General features: G+C 42.5%; 1 protein-coding gene across 1 annotated transcript; it reads left to right on the top strand.

Annotated features, from left to right (window-relative positions):
* Positions 1-6,695: 6,695 nt before the first annotated feature.
* LOC311102725 (left-right determination factor 2-like) lies at positions 6,696-8,356 on the top strand (the record flags this gene model as incomplete). Its single annotated transcript, XM_084144100.1, has 4 exons — positions 6,696-6,963; positions 7,179-7,422; positions 7,547-7,786; positions 8,035-8,356. The coding sequence occupies 4 exons, from the start codon at positions 6,696-6,698 to the stop codon at positions 8,354-8,356; spliced, it is 1,074 nt and encodes a 357-aa protein (XP_084000226.1).
* Positions 8,357-19,865: the final 11,509 nt, after the last annotated feature.

The raw sequence follows: 19,865 nt of genomic DNA on the forward strand, positions 1-19,865 counted from the left end.
CACAAGAATAGTAAACTAACAAAACACTGTTCAGGAGTCTTATGGCTTGGGGGTAGAAGCTGTTAAGAAGCCTTTTGGACCTAGACTTGGCGCTCTGGTACCGCTTGTCGTGCCAGACAAGGTTAGAAATAATGATTTTTCATAGAAATAATAATTGTGTCCTTCAAACTTTGCTTTCGTCAAAGAATCCTCCATTTGCAGCAATTACAGCCTTGCAGACCTTTGGCATTCTAGTTGTCAATTTGTTGAAGTAATCTGAAGAGATTTCACCCCATGCTTCCTGAAGCACCTCCCACAAGTTGGATTGGCTTGATGGGCACTTCTTATTTACCATACTGTCAAGCTGCTCCCACAACAGCTCAATAGGGTTGAGATCCGGTGACTGTGCTGGCCACTCCATTATAGACAGAAAACCAGCTGACTGCTTCTTCCCTAAATAGTTTTTGCATAGTTTGGAGCTGTGCTTTGGGTCATTGTCCTGTTGTAGAGGAAATTGGCTCCAATCAAGCACCGTCCACAGGGTATGGCATGGCAAAATGGAGTGATAGCCTTCCTTCTTCAAGATCTCTTTTACCCTGTACAAATCTCCCACTTTACCACCACCAAAGCACCCCCAGACCATCACATTGCCTCCACCGTGCTTGACAGATGGCATCAAGCACTCCTCCAGCATCAGATACATTCTTCAAATTCATTATTTTATTTCTATCTTATCACAGAACTGGCAAACCATGGTTTAGCAACTCCCTAACCAAAATGGCTGACCTTTATCCCATCATAAGGGTCCCATCACAAGAAGGTTAATGTCCATTCTAGTATTCTTATTCCTAATTATATGGCCTTACCAAGGCAACTACTGTCTCTATCTCGTAGACTTGCTAGCTACTTCAGTGGATATTGAATACATTTCTACCTGTAAATGAATTTGTTTTTAGCTGTAAATGCTAAATTATAGAGCCCCACAGTGGAGGTGTCATAATACCCATAAAACCTAGAGGTCAAACAGGGAAATGGTTCCAATCGTTTTTCTACCATTCATTTTTCCCATAGGGGATTTTAGACCACTTAAAAAAAGGGCTGTGTTTCTTGTAGGCTTACCCTGCGTGAAGTTTTGATAACCATGTAAATCTCTCTCGGACAAGGTGACTTTTATCAATATATTCGGCTCTATTTACTCTCAGATTTGAACATGCTGATTAACATCAAAGTAGACATAATGAAAGACTACAAATCCCTGCAAGCTCCTGCACGTCATCTCTAGCTGGCACCTTTACTAACAGGTACATTTTAAGAAATGTAGCCAATTTATTAATTACTACATTTAGCTAACATTAGATAGTTAATCCAGAGATTCTTACCTTTGCCTCGATTCAGCAGTCTCGTCCACATCATCATGGCATTTGTAGTTCTTTATGATAGCCCCATTAGCAGCTAATTAGTATTTCATTTGTTGTGGGTAAATACAGGTGAAGATATTGATAAAAGTCACCTTGTCCGAGAGAGATTTACACAGTTATCAAAACGTCACGCCAGGGTAAGCAAAAAAATAATAATCCCCTATGGGAAAAATGAATGGAGGAAAAACGATTGGAACCATTTCCCTGTTTGACCACTAGGTTTTATGGGTATTATGACTCATACTGTGGTACTCTATAGCCATGGTATAAAAAGGGATAATCAACTCGGGGTCTATGCATTCTCTGGAAAATAATGCAATTCCGCTAGCGCGTCGTGGAATACACCTTCCAAGTCGTTCATTATTTTCCAGAGAAGGCATAGTCCCTTGTTGATTATCCCTTACATAACATATTGGAGGGGGAGAATCCATCAGAGAGGATTTCTGTGAGAAACTGAACGGTTGGATCTCGTAGAACTGTTGGGCTAAGAATATGAGCAGTTTAGAAATAATAAAATAACATATATGAGCAGTTTAGAAATAACAAAATAACATATTTCACTAGATTTAATTAATTTAAATAAATTCACACAAGGTTTTTGGTGGAAATCAAAGGTTGTAAAAGTAGGCCAGACATTTGTAGAATAATTTACACTTGGTTTGTGGTGTCTCTGACAAGCTATGAAAAGGTTATTGCGATAAGAAGAATGACATATTTTACTATATTTAAGTAATTTTAAATTAGGCTACTTATCTAAAAACTGTAATTTAATTTGTTTAATAGGATATTGATTTATGCTTCTTTTTTTTTCTTAATCCACTTAGAACTCATTATAAGCACTGTCATATTTTGATCAGCTAAGGCTACAATACCTTTATTACAACACATGTAGGCCTACTATAACTTTGATTACAGAAAATGGGAGGGGGGGGGGGGGGGGGCATTGCCCCTGTACGTAAATTTGAGAACTTTTTGCATTTTTCAAACACCTAAAACAGCTTTTTCCTGCAATCTAGAGCCAAAATAATTACGCTTAATTCGATGTAAAAAATATGTAGATTTTTCTGCATATCTAAGTATACCTCTTGAGGTGTCTGTAAAATAAGAAACTAAATATGCTTCTCTGCATCTCTGCTGAAATTTGGGGCAAAGATTAAAAGGAATGTGAGTCTTATTCAGTACATTTAGTTATTGCTTGCTTTTCTCAAGTCTACCAACCTTGTCAGCAGGCATGCCAGCTAAGATAGTTAGACAAGCTAGCTACTCTAACTTGATTGATAGCCTGAAATGGCTTCTTGGTAGCTACAGTACCAGTCAAAAGTTTGGACACACCTACTCACTCCAGGGTTGATCTATATTTTAAATTTTTTTTACATTGTAGAATAATAGTGAAGACATCAAAACTATGAAATAACACATATGGAATCATGTAATTTTACATTTACATTTTAGTCATTTAGCAGACGCTCTTATCCAGAGCGACTTACAGTTTTAGTGAGTGCATACATTTTTCATACTGGCCCCCCGTGGGAATCGAACCCACAACCCTGGCGTTGCAAGGGCCATGCTCTACCATGTAGCTCAGGCAATAACCAAAAAAGTGTTAAACAAATCAAAATATATTTTATATTTGAGAATCTTCAAATGGCCACCCTTTGCCTTGATGACAGCTTTGCACACTCTTGGCATTCTCTCAACCAGTTTCAATTAACAGGTGTGCCATCATAAAAGTTAATTTGTGGAATTTATTTCCTTCTTAATGCGTTTGAGCCAATCAGTTGTGTTGTGACAAGGTGGGGGTGGTATATAGAAGATAGCCCTATTTGGTAAAAGACCAAGTCCATATTATGGCAAGAACAGCTCAAATAAGTTAAGAGAAACGATAGTCCATCATTACTTTAAGGCATGAAGGTCAGTCAATACGGAACATTTCAAGAACTTTGAAAGTTTCTTCAAGTGCAGTGGCAAAAACCATCAAGCGCTATGATGAGACGAAGCCTGCCCGAACAAGGAGGGGAGGCAGCCTCCGCGGAAGTCGTGACAAGCCCAAATAAATGCTTCACAGAGTTCAAGTAACAGACACATCTCAACATCAACTGTTCAGAGGAGACTGTGTGAATCAGGCATTCATGGTCAAATTGCTGCAAAGAAACCACTACTAAAGGACACCAATAAGAAGAAGAGACTTGCTTGGGCCAAGAAACACGAGCAATGGACATTAGACCGGTGGAGATTTGTCCAAATTTGAGATTTTTGGTTCCAACCGCTGCGTCTTTGTGAGACGCGGTGTGGGTAAACGGATGATCTCCACATGTGTTTTTCCCACCGTAAAGCATGGAGGAGGAGGTGTTATGGTGTGGCGGTGCTTTGCTGGTGACACTGTCTGTGATTTATTTAGAATTCAAGGCACACTTAACCAGCATTGCTACCACAGCCTTCTGTAGCGATACGCCATCCCATCTGGTTTGGGCTTAGTGAGACTATCATTTGTTTCTCAACAGGACAATGACCCAACACACCTCCAAGCTGTGTAAGGGCTATTTTACCAAGAAGGAGAGTGATGGAGCGCTGCATCAGATGACCTGGCCTCCACAATCCCCGACCTCAACCCAATTGAGATGTTTTGGGATGAGTCGGACCGCAGAGTGAAGGAAAAGCATCCAACAAGTGCTCAGCATATGTGGGAACTCCTTCAAGACGGTTGGAAAAGCATTCCAGGTGAAGCTGGTTGAGAGAATGCCAAGAGTGTGCAAAGCTGTCATCAAGGCAAAGGGTGGCTTTTTGAAGAATCTCAAATATTAAATATATTTTGATTTGTTTAACACTGTTTTGGTTACTACATGATTCCATATGTGTTATTTCATAGTTTTGATGTCTTCACTATTATTCTACAATGTAAAACATAGTCAAAATAAAGAAAAACCCTTGAATGAGTAGGTGTGTCCAACCTTTTCACTATTAGTGTAGTTATGATGTTGGGAGATTGGGAACCTATTTGTGCTAGCTAAAGCCAACGTCATAAAAGTGACTAGTGGTATTACAGAGAAAAATACAATAAAAAATAGGACAAATGTGATGGGGCACGTGCCCCTGTGCCCCTTATGGGCATGACAGCTCTGGCGTCACCCCTTACAAACGGCACTATCTAATAAAGTTAGAAATACCGCCACATTTTACATTTAGGTTAGGCATAACCAGAGCAAAAATACGGGCATTTTGTCTTGGCACAATGGGCGACAAATGTGTCTCTAACTTTGTAGGGCTACTTTTATTTGTTACAATTAAATAGGCAACCAATTCATATTTGAAGTTTTGCACAAATGTCATTTTTGCTGCTCTATTCCCAACTCTGATGTGGTGAATTAAAAAATGTTTGGCTTGACAATGACAGCAATGGAGTTGGCAAGAGCACAAACAGATCTGGGACCAGGCTACTACTCCCCCTCATCAGGAAACAACTGAAAAATAAGACATTAATTTGTCTGAATCTTTAATCTCATTTGTTGAATGTGTTGGTTTAGTGTAGTCTGTCTACTACATCTGTTAAAATGGGGACAACACCCCTGCCCACCCACCCAGCAGGCCCGCTCTGCCAAACAGACACCGCTAATAACATGATGATTAACACACACAGCACAGGGAGCACATCTGTTTAGCTGTCTGACTACTGTTGATCTGGCATCACTTTTTGTGTTTGTGTATGTGTCTGTCCTCTGCCTGACCAGCCATTCCTGTGTGTGTGTGTGTGTGTGTGTGTGTGTGTGTGTGTGTGTGTTGTCTGTGTATATGCTGTCTGCAGGCACACTGTCTGTCATCCCAAGACCACCTGCCACACCCCAGCTCCAATACACACCCCAGACTGGGACCCTATGGAGGAGCAGAGGAACCAGTTGCCTCAGCCACTATAGTGTTTGTGTGTGTATGTGACAGAAAAAGACCCAGCCAGCTCCTGCAATAGAAACACATAATCAGGTCCATGTGAAGAGCCCTTTACAATCCACATCCCAGAGCAGAGCACACACTGGATTACTCATCTGTCCCCTGTGGGAGCTCTGCTCCCAATACACACCAGTCTGTTTGACCTGACAAACACACACACACTATACACACACACACACACACACACAGGGGGACCACCATAGACTCAGGCAGAGAAGGATAGACATACCTCCACACCACACTAATAATGTTATACACATTCTTGACAAACTTAATTACACTAATACGATAATCTGGCCATGGGGTGCCCTTCTAAAGTTACAGAGGGGTTGAGGAGACAGTTGTTAATGAGTGAGAGGAAAATATCTGTCTGTCTGTCAGTGATGTCCGTCAATTTATGCCTTTAGATCAAACAAGACTAGTGCTCCAATTAGAACAATATTAGATAATGAAAACTAGATCATCATCCCAGACATAGCTTTACATTTAAGTCATTTAGCAGACGCTCTTATCCAGAGCGACTTACAGTTAGTGAATACATATTTTTTTATACTGGCCCCCCGTGGGAATCGAACCCACAACCTTGGCGTTGCAAACGCCATGCTCTATCAACTGAGCTACATCCCTGCCGGCCATTCCCTCCCCTACCCTGGACGACGCTGGGCCAATTGTGCGCCGCCCATGAGTCTCAACGGTCGCGGCCGGCTGCAACAGAGCCTGGATTCGAACCAGGATCTAGTGGCACAGTTAGCACTGCGATGCAGTGCCTTAGACCACTGCGCCACTCAGTAGCTTTATTTGATAAATAATGCAAAGTTTAGGCTCAAACTGTTTAGATTTTTAATTAAATAATTCAAGAATTGACATAGCCTACTGGAAGCCTATCAAAGACGTTTGGACTGAATGACACTGAGGGTGATACCGCTTAGATGTCCATTAGAGAGAGATTATCACGTCATGAATTACCTTTATAAGGCACCTCTATCTGCTAATCTATTGGCGTCTAATCCACCCATGTTTCAGATGAAAATGGGGACATTAAAAACGAAATGTGTGTTTTCCTTTCATGTACGAGGGTCATCTTTACTGGTCGATGTGGTGGTGATGGGTGTGATAGGTGAGTGAGTGGAGGTGGGGGTTGAGACCAGGTATCAGGCAGAGGCTATTAGTCCTTAAATGGGGCGTTACTTTGTAGCGTCTCCCGCGCATCCACTGTCTTTGATGTTGGTCACCACCCCTTTGGACACGTGAAGTGTCCGTCGGGATGTCACAGCGGGGCTACTATATATAAAGGTGGTCAGTCCTTGTCCTCCTCCATCGTAACAACGCTACAGGATTTTACTCTCATCTCTTTCAGAAATGGCATATTTCCCAATTTGGCTGCTGTGCGCCTGTGCGATACTTTCTCTGACGCATGGCTTCAATCAGGAGAACCTGAAAGAGGCTATGCTTCAGAGGCTTGGACAGAAGGAACTCCCAAGGATCCATAAAAGGGACTTGGAGAACCTGGTCGTTCCTGGCCACATCAGAAACAAGTACCTGTCCCTGCTGAAGCTGCACCACGAAAGGAGACGCCGCTCTCTGCCCAGCCTAGCAGGTATCCTCAGGAGGATATCCGGAAACGCAGGTAAACAACAATGGCAACTATGACAGTTTCTAAGACTGGGAATATGACAGTTTCAAAGACTGACTCATTTTCTATTTTATTTTCCATGATGTTTAGCAATACTATTGTTAACACCAATGCGTAATTCTCAGTTTGGTTCTGTTTGGATTCCAAATTACGCACTGATGTCCAATTGTCCACATGCTGACAGTGTCCTGTTATATTCTACATAACAGATATATCTGGGGAGATTCTTTACTCTGACGCCACCAGAGAGCGGTTGGTTTTCGACATGGAGGCCAGGGTCCCGGCCAACAGCGAGGTGACCATGGCGGAGCTCAGACTCTACCAGAACGCCCCTCATAAACTGCCCCTGGCCGCGATGAAGAGCCAAAAGCCGGACAACAACGCCCGGGTCAGCATCTACTGGGTGGAGGTTCTAGAGAACGGCGCCAACCGCTCCTCACTGGTAGACTCAAGGTCAGTACCGTTACTGCACATCATTCAACAGCTTACTTTTAATTAGCCTAATACTAATTAATTGGCATGCTAGTTAATTAAAGTACTATTGTGATTAATTTGTATGGATGTCCTTTTTCAATAGGTTGGTGCCAATCTACGAGACTGGGTGGAAGGGTTTTGATGTGACGCAGGCGGTACACTACTGGTCGAAGGGACGTCGCGAGGTGCCACTGCGCCTGGAGCTGCGGGTCGAGGGCGAGAGACCAGGAAGCTACGCAGCCGAGATGGCCAAGAGTGTGCGCTTTACCGCGCAGGACCCCTCTGACCAGACCACGGGAAAGCCTGAGCTTCTTCTCTACACCTTGAACCTGGAGGAATATGGGTAGGTGACATTTAATAGTTAGGCTAATGGCAATGTTTAGAACCTTGGTTGGACAGTGGACACATTTTAAGCATCTAGGCTACACACACACAAGGACCTGGCTGCTATGTCACAGTATGACATTTGCTTATAGATTTTTTGAGAATACTCTATAGGTGTGTCAAATGTTGTACTTTCTCCGGAATAACCTCCAAGCCATTCCTGGGCAGAGCGCGTAATAACCTGACTGACCATTTCTCTCCGTCCAGTTCCCGCGGTGACTGCCAGTCCAGCAAGCCGAACGGCATGTGCTGCAGAGAAGACCACTTCATCAACTTCCGGGAGCTAACTTGGACCCAATACTGGGTAATCGAACCTGCGGGCTACCAGGCCTTCCGATGCACAGGAGGGTGCAAGCAGCCAAAGCGTCATTATGGCTACGGAGAACGGCGGTGCGCGGCCACGGAGAACGCGCCGCTACCTATAATGTACCTGGTGAAAAAAGGAGACTACACGGAGATAGAAGTGGCCGAGTTTCCCAACATGATAGTGGAGAAGTGCAGATGTACAATGGACAATGTATCTGTTTGAGAATGAGGAATGGGTGCTCTATCCCTCAATACAGAGACACCGAGAGATGCGAGTGCGACTCGGTGACGCACAGTACTTTTTTTCTTCAAACTTCAATTATTATAGGCTAAAAAGGAGATCTCTTGTTGGTGTGAATATTTGAGACAACGGGTATATTAGCCGATCACTTGTTTTTTGAGCACTTAAATGTAAATACGTAGCCTAATTTATATTGCCCATGCATGCATTTATAGGCCTACTCCTCACATGACAAAACAAGATAAAGGCATAATATGAATTAATTGCACATTTTCAAAGTATATTAATACATGTATTTTTCTTCCACAAATCCTTTACACATTGTCACTTCATTGGTTCATCTGTTGTCTATGGGTTTGTCTATTGAGGGAGAGCGAGCCAGTGTGAATAAACAAAAACACAGTCAAGTTGAGATCATTACAGATGTGGTTGTGACACCAATTTCCTATATCATTAGAGCCTCGCCACTAGCCCAGTCCTTTGTTATGGTAACACATCCTCACCACGGGGCTTCCGATCAGTGTTTGATTTGGGAATGTATTTACTTAGATTCAGGTCTCAGAATCTACAGCACTGCATCCATTGACGGCCAGTGTGGCCAAACTAAACGTCGCCAATTACGCACGAATGGCGAGCCTTTGGAGATTCACCATGACCCGCGGACGGGAGCAAGACTCAATAGGGTTGATTCTTATGCAAATACACGGAAGGAGTTTTGAGCTGTGTCAAATTAGTTTCATTTAAACATGGCATGACTGATTTGAAAGACATCCAGTCCACTCTACCATTTATGACCACAAGTTGACAAAACCAATGTCAGATCCCTGTCCTCACCTCATCCCCCAGTAGAGCCCCAGTCAGTGTAAAGTGTGAGGTGTTTTACTCTAATCTATTCTCCGAGGTGTTCAGCGTTTGCCTGGCTACCCAAACTCCTTGCTCCGGACAAACGCTACGCCACGCCCACGGACATGAGTTTCTTCTCAGCAATGAAGATAGCGAACATAGAGCAAGGGGAAAATTCCGTTTCAGTCGTCACGCAAGTTCAGCATAACAGGGTGAAATCATACAGTAGGCTCAGGCAGGTTGGTGTTGGAGGAAGTCTTTCTGGTTCTCCCACCTCCCCATGTGTTCTGATAGTTAGAGCTCCCTGTCAGCTCCGGCACATTAGTAGAGCGCTGCAGATTTGACCACACCGGGTACAGCCAACACAGTCAATCAGTCCAGCCTGGTGTCATTGACTAGTCATAACATAGTAAATGTAAATCCTGGACACTCAAATTAGTATGATCTGTTAGGTTTGGAATGGTTACATAAGACAGAAGGTTACTTAAGGCAAAACTTAAAAGGAGAGTGGTTGGTCAGGGTGGATGTATAACGCTAATGTCTTGCAAACAAATGGGTGGTCCTCTGTAGCTCAGCTGGTAGAGCACGGCGCTTGTAACGCCAAGGTAGTGGGTTCGATCCCCGGGACCACCCATACACAAAAAATAAAATAAAAAATGTATGCACGCATGACTGTAATTCGCTTTGGATAAAAGCGTCTGCTAAATATTATATTATAAAAGGTTGAGTGTTCAAATCTCATCATGGACAATTTTAGCTAATTAGCAACTACTTACTACTTTTGATCAACTTTGCATGTTAGCTAACCCTAACTGTAACCCTTTTAGCTAACCCTAACCTTAACCCTTTAACCTAACTCCTAACCTTAACCCCTAGCCTAGCTAACATTAGCCCACAAGCTAACGTTAGCGTTAGCTACCTAGCTAACAGTTGCAACAACAAATTGGAAATAGTTGTCACAGGTGTAGAGAGGAGTAGGCAGAAGGCAGTCGCAGGTTTAGAACTACTGAATTTATTAAAGCACCATAGCTTAAAGCGGGACGAAACCCACAGTGCAAAATATAATGTACTCAGCAAATAGTAGGAGAGATTCCTCTCAGGAAAACAAGCAACATATACAAAGACAAAACGGTAGAGGGAGTATATACAGTCGTGGTCAAAAGTTTTGAGAATGACACAAGTATTGCTCTTCACAAAGTTCGCTGCTTCAGTGTTATGAGATATTTTTGTCAGATGTTACTATGGTATACTGAAGTATAATTACAAGCATTCTATAAGTGTCAAAGGCTTTTATTGACAATTACATTACATTTATTCAAAGAGTCAATATTTGCAGTGTTGACCCTTCTTTTTCAAGACCTCTGCAATCTGCCCTGGCATGCTGTCAATTCACTTCTGGGCCACATCCTGACTGATGGCAGCCCATTCTTGCATAATCAATGCTTGGAGTTTGTGGGTTTTTGTTTGTGCACCCGCCTCTTGAGGATCGACCACAAGTCTCAATGGGATTAAGGTCTGGGGAGTTTCTTGGCCATGGACCCAAAATGTTGATGTTTTGTTCCCCGAGCCACTTAGTTATCACTTTTGCCTTATGGCAAGGTGCTCCATCATGCTGGAAAAGGCATTGTTCGTAACCAAACTGTTCTTGGATGGTTGGGAGAAGTTGCTCTCTGAGGATGTGTTGTTACCATTCTTTATTCATGGCTGTGTTCTTAGGCACAATTTTGAGTGAGCCCTCTCCCTTGGCTGAGAAGCAACCCCACACATGAATGGTCTCAGGATGCTTTACTGTTGGCATGACACAGGACTGATGGTAGCGCTCACCTTTTCTTCTCCGGACAAGGTGTTTTCCGGATGCCCCAAATAATTGGAAAGGGGATTCATCAGAGAAAATGACTTTACCCCAGTCCTCAGCAGTCCAATCCCTGTACCTTTTGCAGAATATATGTCCCTGATGTTTTTCCTGGAGAGAAGTGGCTTCTTTGCTGCCCTTCTTGACACCAGGCCATCCTCCAAAAGTCTTCGCTTCACTGTGCGTGCAGATGCACTCACACCTGCCTGCTGCCATTCCTGAGCAAGCTCTGCACTGGTGGTGCCCCGATCCCGCAGCTGAATCAACTTTAGTAGACAGTCCTGGCGCTTGCTGGACTTTCTTGGGCGCCCTGATGCCTTCTTCACAACAATTGAACCTCTCTCCTTGAAGTTCTTGATGATCCGATTAATGGTTGATTTAGGTGCAATCTTACTAGCAGCAATATCCTTGCCTGTGAAGCCCTTTTTGTGCAAAGCAATGATGACGGCACGTGTTTCCTTGCAGGTAACCATGGTTAACAGAGGAAGAACAATGATTTCAAGCACCACCCTCCTTTTAAAGCTTCCAGTCTGTTATTCTAACTCAATCAGCATGACAGAGTGATCTCCAGCATTGTCCTCGTCAACACTCTCACCTGTGTTAACAAGAGAATCACTGACATGATGGCAGCTGGTCCTTTTGTGGCAGGGCTGAAATGCAGTGGAAATGTTTTTTTGGGATTAAGTTCATTTTCATGGCAAAGAGGGACTTTGCAATTAATTGCAATTCATCTGATCACTCTTCATGACATTCTGGAGTATATGTAAATTGCCATCATCAAAACTGAGGCAGCAGACTTTGTGAAAATTAGTATTTGTGTCATTCTCAAAACTTTTGACCACGACTGTATACAGTGATAGAGTGGGGATTGGAACAAGGTGTGTGTAATAATGAAGAGACAAGAGGGGGAGCCAAAGCAAAGGCTGGTGTGACAATCAAATCAAATGTTATTTGTCACATATGCCGAATACAACAGGTACAACCTTACAATGCAGTTTTAAGAAAGAATACCCCCAAAAAATCACTAAAAAATACAATATAAAATAATACAAAATAAAAGTAACAAATAATTAAAGAGCAGCAGTAAAAATAACAATAGTGAGGCTATATGCAGGGGGTACCGGTACCGAGTCAATATGCGGGGGCACCGGTTAATCAATGTAATATGGGGTAATATGTACATAGGTAGGTAGAGTTATTAAAGTGACTATGCATAGATAATAAACAGAGAGTAGCAGCAGCGTAAAAGAAGGGTGGGGGGGCAATGCAAATAGTCTGGGTAGCCATTTGATTAGATGTTCAGGAATCTTATGGCTTGGGGGTAGAAGCTGTCCCCTGTAGCTCAGTTGGTAGAGTATGGCGCTTGCAACGCCAGGGCTGTGGGTTCGTTTCCCACGGGGAGCCAGTATGAAAATGTATGCACGCACTAACTGTAAGTCGCTCTGGATAAGAGCGTCTGCTAAATGACTAAAATGTAAATGTAAAATGTAGAAGGCTCTTGGACCTAGACTTGGCGCTCCAGTAACAGAGAGAACAGTCTATGACTAGGGTGGCTGGAGTCCTTGACAATTTTTAGGGCCTTCCTCTGACACCGCCTGGTATAGAGGTCCTGGATGGCAGGAAGCTTGGCCGCAGTGATGTACTGGGCCGTACGCACTACCCTCTGTAGTGCCTTGCGGTCGGAGGCCGAGCAGTTGCCGTACCAGGCAGTGATGCAACCAGTCAGTGATGCAACCAGTCAGGATGCTCTCGATGGTGCAGCTGTATAACCTTTTGAGGATCTGAGGACCCATGCCAAATCTTTTCAGTCTCCTTAGGGTTTGTCGTGCCTTCTTCACGACAGTCCTGGTGTGCTTGGACCATGTTAGTTTGTTGGTGATGTGGACACCAAGGAACTTGAAGCTCTCAACCTGCTCCACTACAGCCCCGTCGATAAGAATGGGGTTATGCTCGGTCCTCTTCTTTTTCCTGTAGTCCACAATCATCTCCTTTGTCTTGACCACGTTGAGGGAGAGGTTGTTGTCCTGGCACCACACGGCCAGGTCTCTGACCTCCTCCCTATAGGATGTCTCGTCGTTGTCGGTGATCAGGCTTACCACTGTTGTGTCATCGGCAAACTTAATGATGATGTTGGAGTCGTGCCTGGCCATGCAGTCATGAGTGAACAGGGAGTACAGGAGGGGACTGAGCACGCACCCCTGAGGGGCACCCGTGTTGAGGATCAGCGTGGCGGATGTGTTGTTACCTACCCTTACCACCTGGGGGCGGCCCGTCAGGAAGTCCAGGATCCAGTTGCAGAGGGAGGTGTTTAGTCCCAGGGTCCTTAGCTTAGTGATGAGCTTTGAGGGCACTATGGTGTTGAACGCTGAGCGTAGTCAATGAATAGCATTCTCACATAGGTGTTCCTTTTGTCCAGGTGTGAAAGGGCAGTGTGGAGCGCAATAGAGATTGCATCATCTGTGGATCTGTTGGGGCGATATGTAAATTGGAGTGGGTCTATGGTTTCTGGGATAATGGTGTTGATGTGAGCCATGACCAGCCTTTCAAAGCACTTCATGGCTACAGACGTGAGTGCTACGGGTCGGTAGTCATTTAGGCAGGTTACCTTAGTGTTCTTGGGCACAAGGACTATGGTGGTCTGCTTGAAACATGTTGGTATTACAGCCTCAGACAGGGGGAGGTTGAAAATGTCAGTGAAGACACTTGCCAGTTGGTCAGCCCAAGCTCAGAGTACAAATCCTGGTAATCCGTCTGTCCCTGCAGCATTGTGAATGTTGACCTGTTTAAAGGTCTTACTCACATCGGCTACGGAGAGCGTGATCACACAGTCATCCGGAACAGCTGATGCTCTCATGCATGTTTCAGTGTTACTTGCCTCGAAGCGAGCATAGAAGTAATTTAGCTCCTTTGGTAGGCTTGTGTCACTGGGCAGCTCGCGGCTGTGCTTCCCTTTGTAGTCTGTAATAGTTTGCAAGCCCTGCCACATCGACGAGCATCGGAGCCGGTGTAGTATGATTCGATCTTAGTCCTGTATTGACGCTTTGCCTGTTTGATGGTTCGTTGGAGGGCATAGCGGGATTTCTTATAAGCTTCCGGGTTAGAGAACCGCTCCTTGAAAGCGGCAGCTCTACCCTATAGCTCAGTGCGGATGTTGCCTGTAATCCATGGCTTCTGGTTGGGATATGTACGTACAGTCACTGTGGGGACGACGTCATCGATGCATTTATTGATGAAGCCAGTGACTTATGTGGTGTACTCCTCAATGCCATCGGAAGAATCCCGGAACATATTCCAGTCTGTGCTAGCAAAACAGTCCTGTAGCTTAGCATCTGCTTCATCTGACCACTTTTTTATTGACTTGATTTAGATATCGTGCACCAGCTGTTGTTTACAAATATACATAGACCGCCACAACTTGTCTTAGCAGAGGCTGCTGTTCGATCCTGCCGATAGCTGCTGTTCTATCCTGCCGATACAGTGTGTAACCCACCAGCTGTATGTTATTCATGTCATCGTTCAGCCAAGACTCGGTGAAACATAAGATATTACAGTTTTTAATGTCCCGTTGGTAGGATATTCGTGCCTGTAATTCGTCCATTTTATTATCAAGCGATTGTAAATTGGCCAATAGGATCGATGGCAAAGGCAGATTAGCCACTCGTCGCCGGCTCCTTACCAAGCACCCCGATCTCCTTCCGCGATATCTCCTTTTCTTTCTACTGTGAATGACGGGGATGAGGGCCCTGTCGGGTGTCTGGAGCAAATCTCTCTCATCCGACTCATAAAATAAAAATTATTTGTCCAGTTCAAGGTGAGTAATCGCTGTTCTGATGTCTTTTCAGTCATAAGAGACGGTAGCATCAACATTATGTACAAAATAAGTTACAAACAATGTAAAAAAACACACAAAATAGCACGGTTGGTTAAGAGTCCATAAAACGGCAGCTATCCCCTCCGACGCCATCATACATCTCATACGTTTTGCAAATTTGTAACATGTTGTACGAATTGCAATTTGTAACATATCGTACGAATTGCAATTCGTAACATATCATTCGAAATGGATGATGGACATCCACAAACGAATGCATACCATACGAAATGTAACATATCATACTAAATCTCGGATTTACGCATAGAATAATATGAAATGCTGTGAGACCAGGTTTGTCAGTCAGTCAGTCATCTCTCTCTCCATCCCATACCACTGAAAGATTGCAGGAAAAAAGTAATTAAAGTATTTCCAAATAAAAAAGTGAATCTACAAAGTCAGGGGTAGGGGCTGGGGCAGGCTGGGTTGAGATGGGCAGGTTGGATAGGTTCTGCTTCTGCGGAATGTGTCTGGTCCTACCTACGGGGGTCCGTGGGCAAGGACAGAAGACTCTGGGGCACACCCGGGCCCTGCGTGTGGCACCCCCTGTGTGGAGGTTGTGGGGGGTGGAGGTGGATGGGCCCTGTGGTGGAGGGGGCTGGAGGTGGGTGGGCCCTGGGCACTAGGTCCATCTGTGGGACAATGGTTAAACCTCCAATCAAACCAGTCAATCATTTAGTTTCACAAACTTTGAGATCTTTTACATTTTAATTTCCCTTGAAAAGGGAAACTATAAATTATTTGAGTCAATATGGTCAAATTTAATACAGAGATAACATCAGACAGCGGCTCAAACAAACTCCTTGACATTTGGTAGTAGCCTGGTAGTTCTATAAATTATAAAATATTATATATCCATCATTATTATTATTATTATTATTGTTCATTCCTCAAGCCAGTAATTTCCTTCATGGCATATCAGTATAAGAGCGTTATCAGCATGATAATTGAGGCTGGCATCAGTTGGAGCCCGGGCATTCGGCTGAGCTGGTCTGAAAGACGGTGCTTCAGAGCTTGGGCATAATAAAATCTCTGCTAGCCTCCGCATTCTCTCTGCATTCTCTGCTGGAGAAAAAGTTGTGAGAGCTGCTGCATGCAAGATGTGGACAGAAACTGTGAGAAATAAATCTGAAATATTTACATTCATGCATATACAGTTGACGTCGGAAGTTTACATAAACCTTAGCCAAATATGTTTAAACTCAGTTTTTCACAATTCTTGACATTTAATCCTAGTAAAAATTCCCTGTCTTAGGTCAGTTGGGATCACCACTTTATTTTAAGAATGTGAAATGTCAGAATAATAGTAGAGAGAATAATTTATTTCAGCTTTTATTTCTTTCATCACATTCCCAGTGGGTCAGAAGTTTACATACACTCAATTAGTATTTGGTAGCATTGCCTTTAAAATTGTTTAACTTCGGTCAAACGTTTCAGGTAGCCTTCCACAAGCTTCCCACAGTACGTTGGGTGAATTTTGGCCCATTCCTACTGACAGAGCTGGTGTAACTGAGTCAGGTTTGTAGGCCTCCTTGCTCGCACACGCTTTTTCAGTTCTGCCCACACATTTTCTATAGGATTGAGGTCAGGGCTTTGTGATGGCCACAATACCTTGACTTTGTTGTCCTTAAGCCATTTTGCCACAACTTTGGAAGTATGCTTGGGGTCATTGTCCATTTGGAAGACCCATTTGCGACCAAGCTTTAACTTCCTGACTGATGTCTTGAGATGTTGCACATAATTTCCTTCCTCATGATGCCATCTATTTTGTGAAGTGCACCAGCCCCTCCTGCAGCAAAGCACCCCCACAGCATGATGCTGCTACCCCCGTGCTTCACGGTTGGGATGGTGTTCTTCGGCTTGAAAGCAACCCCCTTTTTCCTCCAAACATAACGATGGTCATTATGGCCAAACAGTTCTGTTTTTGTTTCATCAGACAATATTAAATTTCTCCAAAAAGTACAATCTTTGTCCCCATGTGCAGTTGCAAACTGTAGTCTGGCTTTTTTATGGCGGTTTTGGAGCAGTGCCTTCTTCCTTGCTGAGCAGCCTTTCAGGTTATGTCGATATAGGACTCGTTTTGATATTTGATAAAGTACAACTGGAGTTTATATATAAATGCCTGGAGCATTTCAATTGGAGAATCTCTTATAAAATGGGTTAAAATCATGTATAGTAACCCTAGGTGTAAAATAGTAAATAATGGCTATTTCTCAAAGTTTTAAACTGTCAGAGGAGTAAAACAAGGTTGTCCACTATAGGCATATCTATTTATTATGGCCATCAAAATGTTAGCTATTAAAAGCAGATCCAACAATAATATCAAGGGATTAGAAATCCAGGGCTTAAAAACAAAGGTGTCATTGTACGCTGATGATTCATGTTTTCTTTTAAATCCACAACTTGAATCCCTCCACAGCCTCATAGAGGATCTAGATACATTTTCTAACTTCTCTGGATTACAACCAAATTATGATAAATGTACTATATTATGTAGTTTACCAATAAAATAGTCTGATGGTGATGTGGATATACTCGGAATACATATCCCAAATGAAATACATTCTCACTCCAATAAATTTTAATAGAAAGTTAGCAAAAATAGATCTTCATACCATGGAAAGGTAAATACCTGTCTATTTGTGGAAAAATCACCCTGATTAACTCTTTAGTATCATCCCAGTTGACCTATTTGCTTATGGTCTTGCCTACGCCTAGCGAACAGTTTTTTAAATTATATGAGAAAAAAATATTCCTTTTTATTTGGAAGGGCAAGCCAGACAAAATTAAACGGGCCTATTTATATAATTAATATGAATTCGGAGGACAGAGATGATTAAATATTAAAGCATTAAACCTATCACTAAAAGCTTCAGTCATATAAAAACTATACTTAAATCCGAACTGGTTCTCTCGCAAATTAGTAAGATTGTCTCACCCCATGTTCAACAATGGCCATTTTCCCTTTATTCAGATTACAACCTCTCACTTTCAGTTATTTGAAAAGGAAATAATCTCCCAAATATCACTATTTCTAAAACAAGCCATAGAAAGTTGGTTGCAATTTCAATTTAATCCTCCAGAAATGACAGAACAAATAATGCAACAAATATTGTGGTTAAACTCAAATATACTAATTGCTAAAAAGCCAGTATTTTATGAAAAAAAAAAGTGTTTAAAAAGGTATAATCTTAGTAAATTATATCATAGGTAGGACTGGTGGAGTTGTCGCACATGCAGCTAACAAAAACATATGGAAATGTCTGCTCTACCCAAAATTACAACCAAATAATTGCAGGATTACCGCAAAAATGTTAGAAGAAAGTAGAAGGGGGAAAAAGTAAGGAACTTGTCTGTCGGCCCTGCATTAAAGAACATAATTGGTTAAAGAAAATTGTGATAAAATAAAAAAGTATACAAGTTTCATTTAAGGACCAAAGGATTTACAGCGGTCCCATATAGATTGCAAAATAGTTGGGAAGAGATTTTTGATGTACCGATTCCATGGCATAGTGTTTATGAACTGATACGCAAAACGATGCCGGATTCAAAACTTAGAATTTTTCAATGTAAATTATTATACAAAATTCTTGGTACCAATAGAATGTTATTTATATGGGGGATACAATCTTCCCAGCTCTGCAGATTTTGCTGCGAAGAGACAGAATCAATAGATCATTTGTTTTGGTACTGTCCATTTGTGGCTTGTTTTTGGCCACAGGTCCAGGAATGGCTGAAGGATTGCAATATTTGCATGGAGCTAACCCTGCAGATAGCACTACTGGGTGATCTGAAAAGTCATAGTCAGTCGATCAATAATATAATAATACTTTTAGCAAAAATGTTTATTTTCAATTTACAATCTGTAGAAACAATGAGAATAGAAGGGTTCAGAACTTTTGTGAAACATCACAGTACAGTTGAAAAATATATGGCAAATAGAAATCCAATATGGATGGTGTTAAGAGATAGATGGGAGGTGTTGAAGGGAGCTGAAGGATGGGACTAATAACAACTAACAACAACTAATAACAGCAAGATAACTAAATGTAGGGCATGCTGTGTCCATAATAAGTATATAGGTTATAGGTTGAGAGCTTTTGTGAAGGAGCACAGTTGGAGAGATATGGCATATAGAAGCAAACCGGATGGACATCATGAAAATGATCGGAGAGGTTGAGGGTAGAGGAAGTTCAGGAGTAAAAACAAACAAAATAGAATCATTGTAAAATTGACTGTCCATAAAATGTATATAGTATGTATAAGCTGGAAGTAGAGGCCTAAGCGTTGTTGTTCACTAGTTTACTCCAATTAGGGAAGGGGTGGTGGGGTTGCAAAGTAATAAAAGAGAAATATATATTTTTTAAGGAGTGTGTGTGTGTGTGTGTGTATATGCGAGAGAAAAAAACATATGGGGGATTGGAAGTGATGCAGACAATTACATTGATGGAAGTTACAATCTGCAATATTACATCTTTCCCATTGACCCCCATTGTGAAAGACCCAACTGGCGAAAAGCTGCTGTGTTGTTCAATGTACATGTAACCAGGTCAAAAATCCCGACCTACAGTTCGCAATGCTTCCATATAGGGAAATAGAGCCTGCGAGAAGAGCCCTGTGGCTTCACACTATAGGGTGTGGAAGAGTGGGAAATTGTGGGGACCTGGTGTCCAAGTAGGCTACACGTAGCTATGTGTGTGGAAAACATCACAGGTAAGACATTTAACTCGTTTAGTATAGTCTGTTTGTAACACTCACTTTTTGTAGCTTTATAGTCTATTTTGTTGGTCTTGGCTAGCTTAATGTTCTGGTTGGTAGCTAGCTAGAACTCACGTCGCTACTACTAGCCCTACACCATTACGGTTTTCTAAGTAGTGATGTTGAAAAGTCATCTTTAGACATTTTCTTAAATGTTGTTTTGTAAT

This window comes from Coregonus lavaretus, assembly GCF_964263955.1.
Source record: "Coregonus lavaretus genome assembly, chromosome: 27".
Taxonomy (NCBI): domain Eukaryota; kingdom Metazoa; phylum Chordata; class Actinopteri; order Salmoniformes; family Salmonidae; genus Coregonus; species Coregonus lavaretus.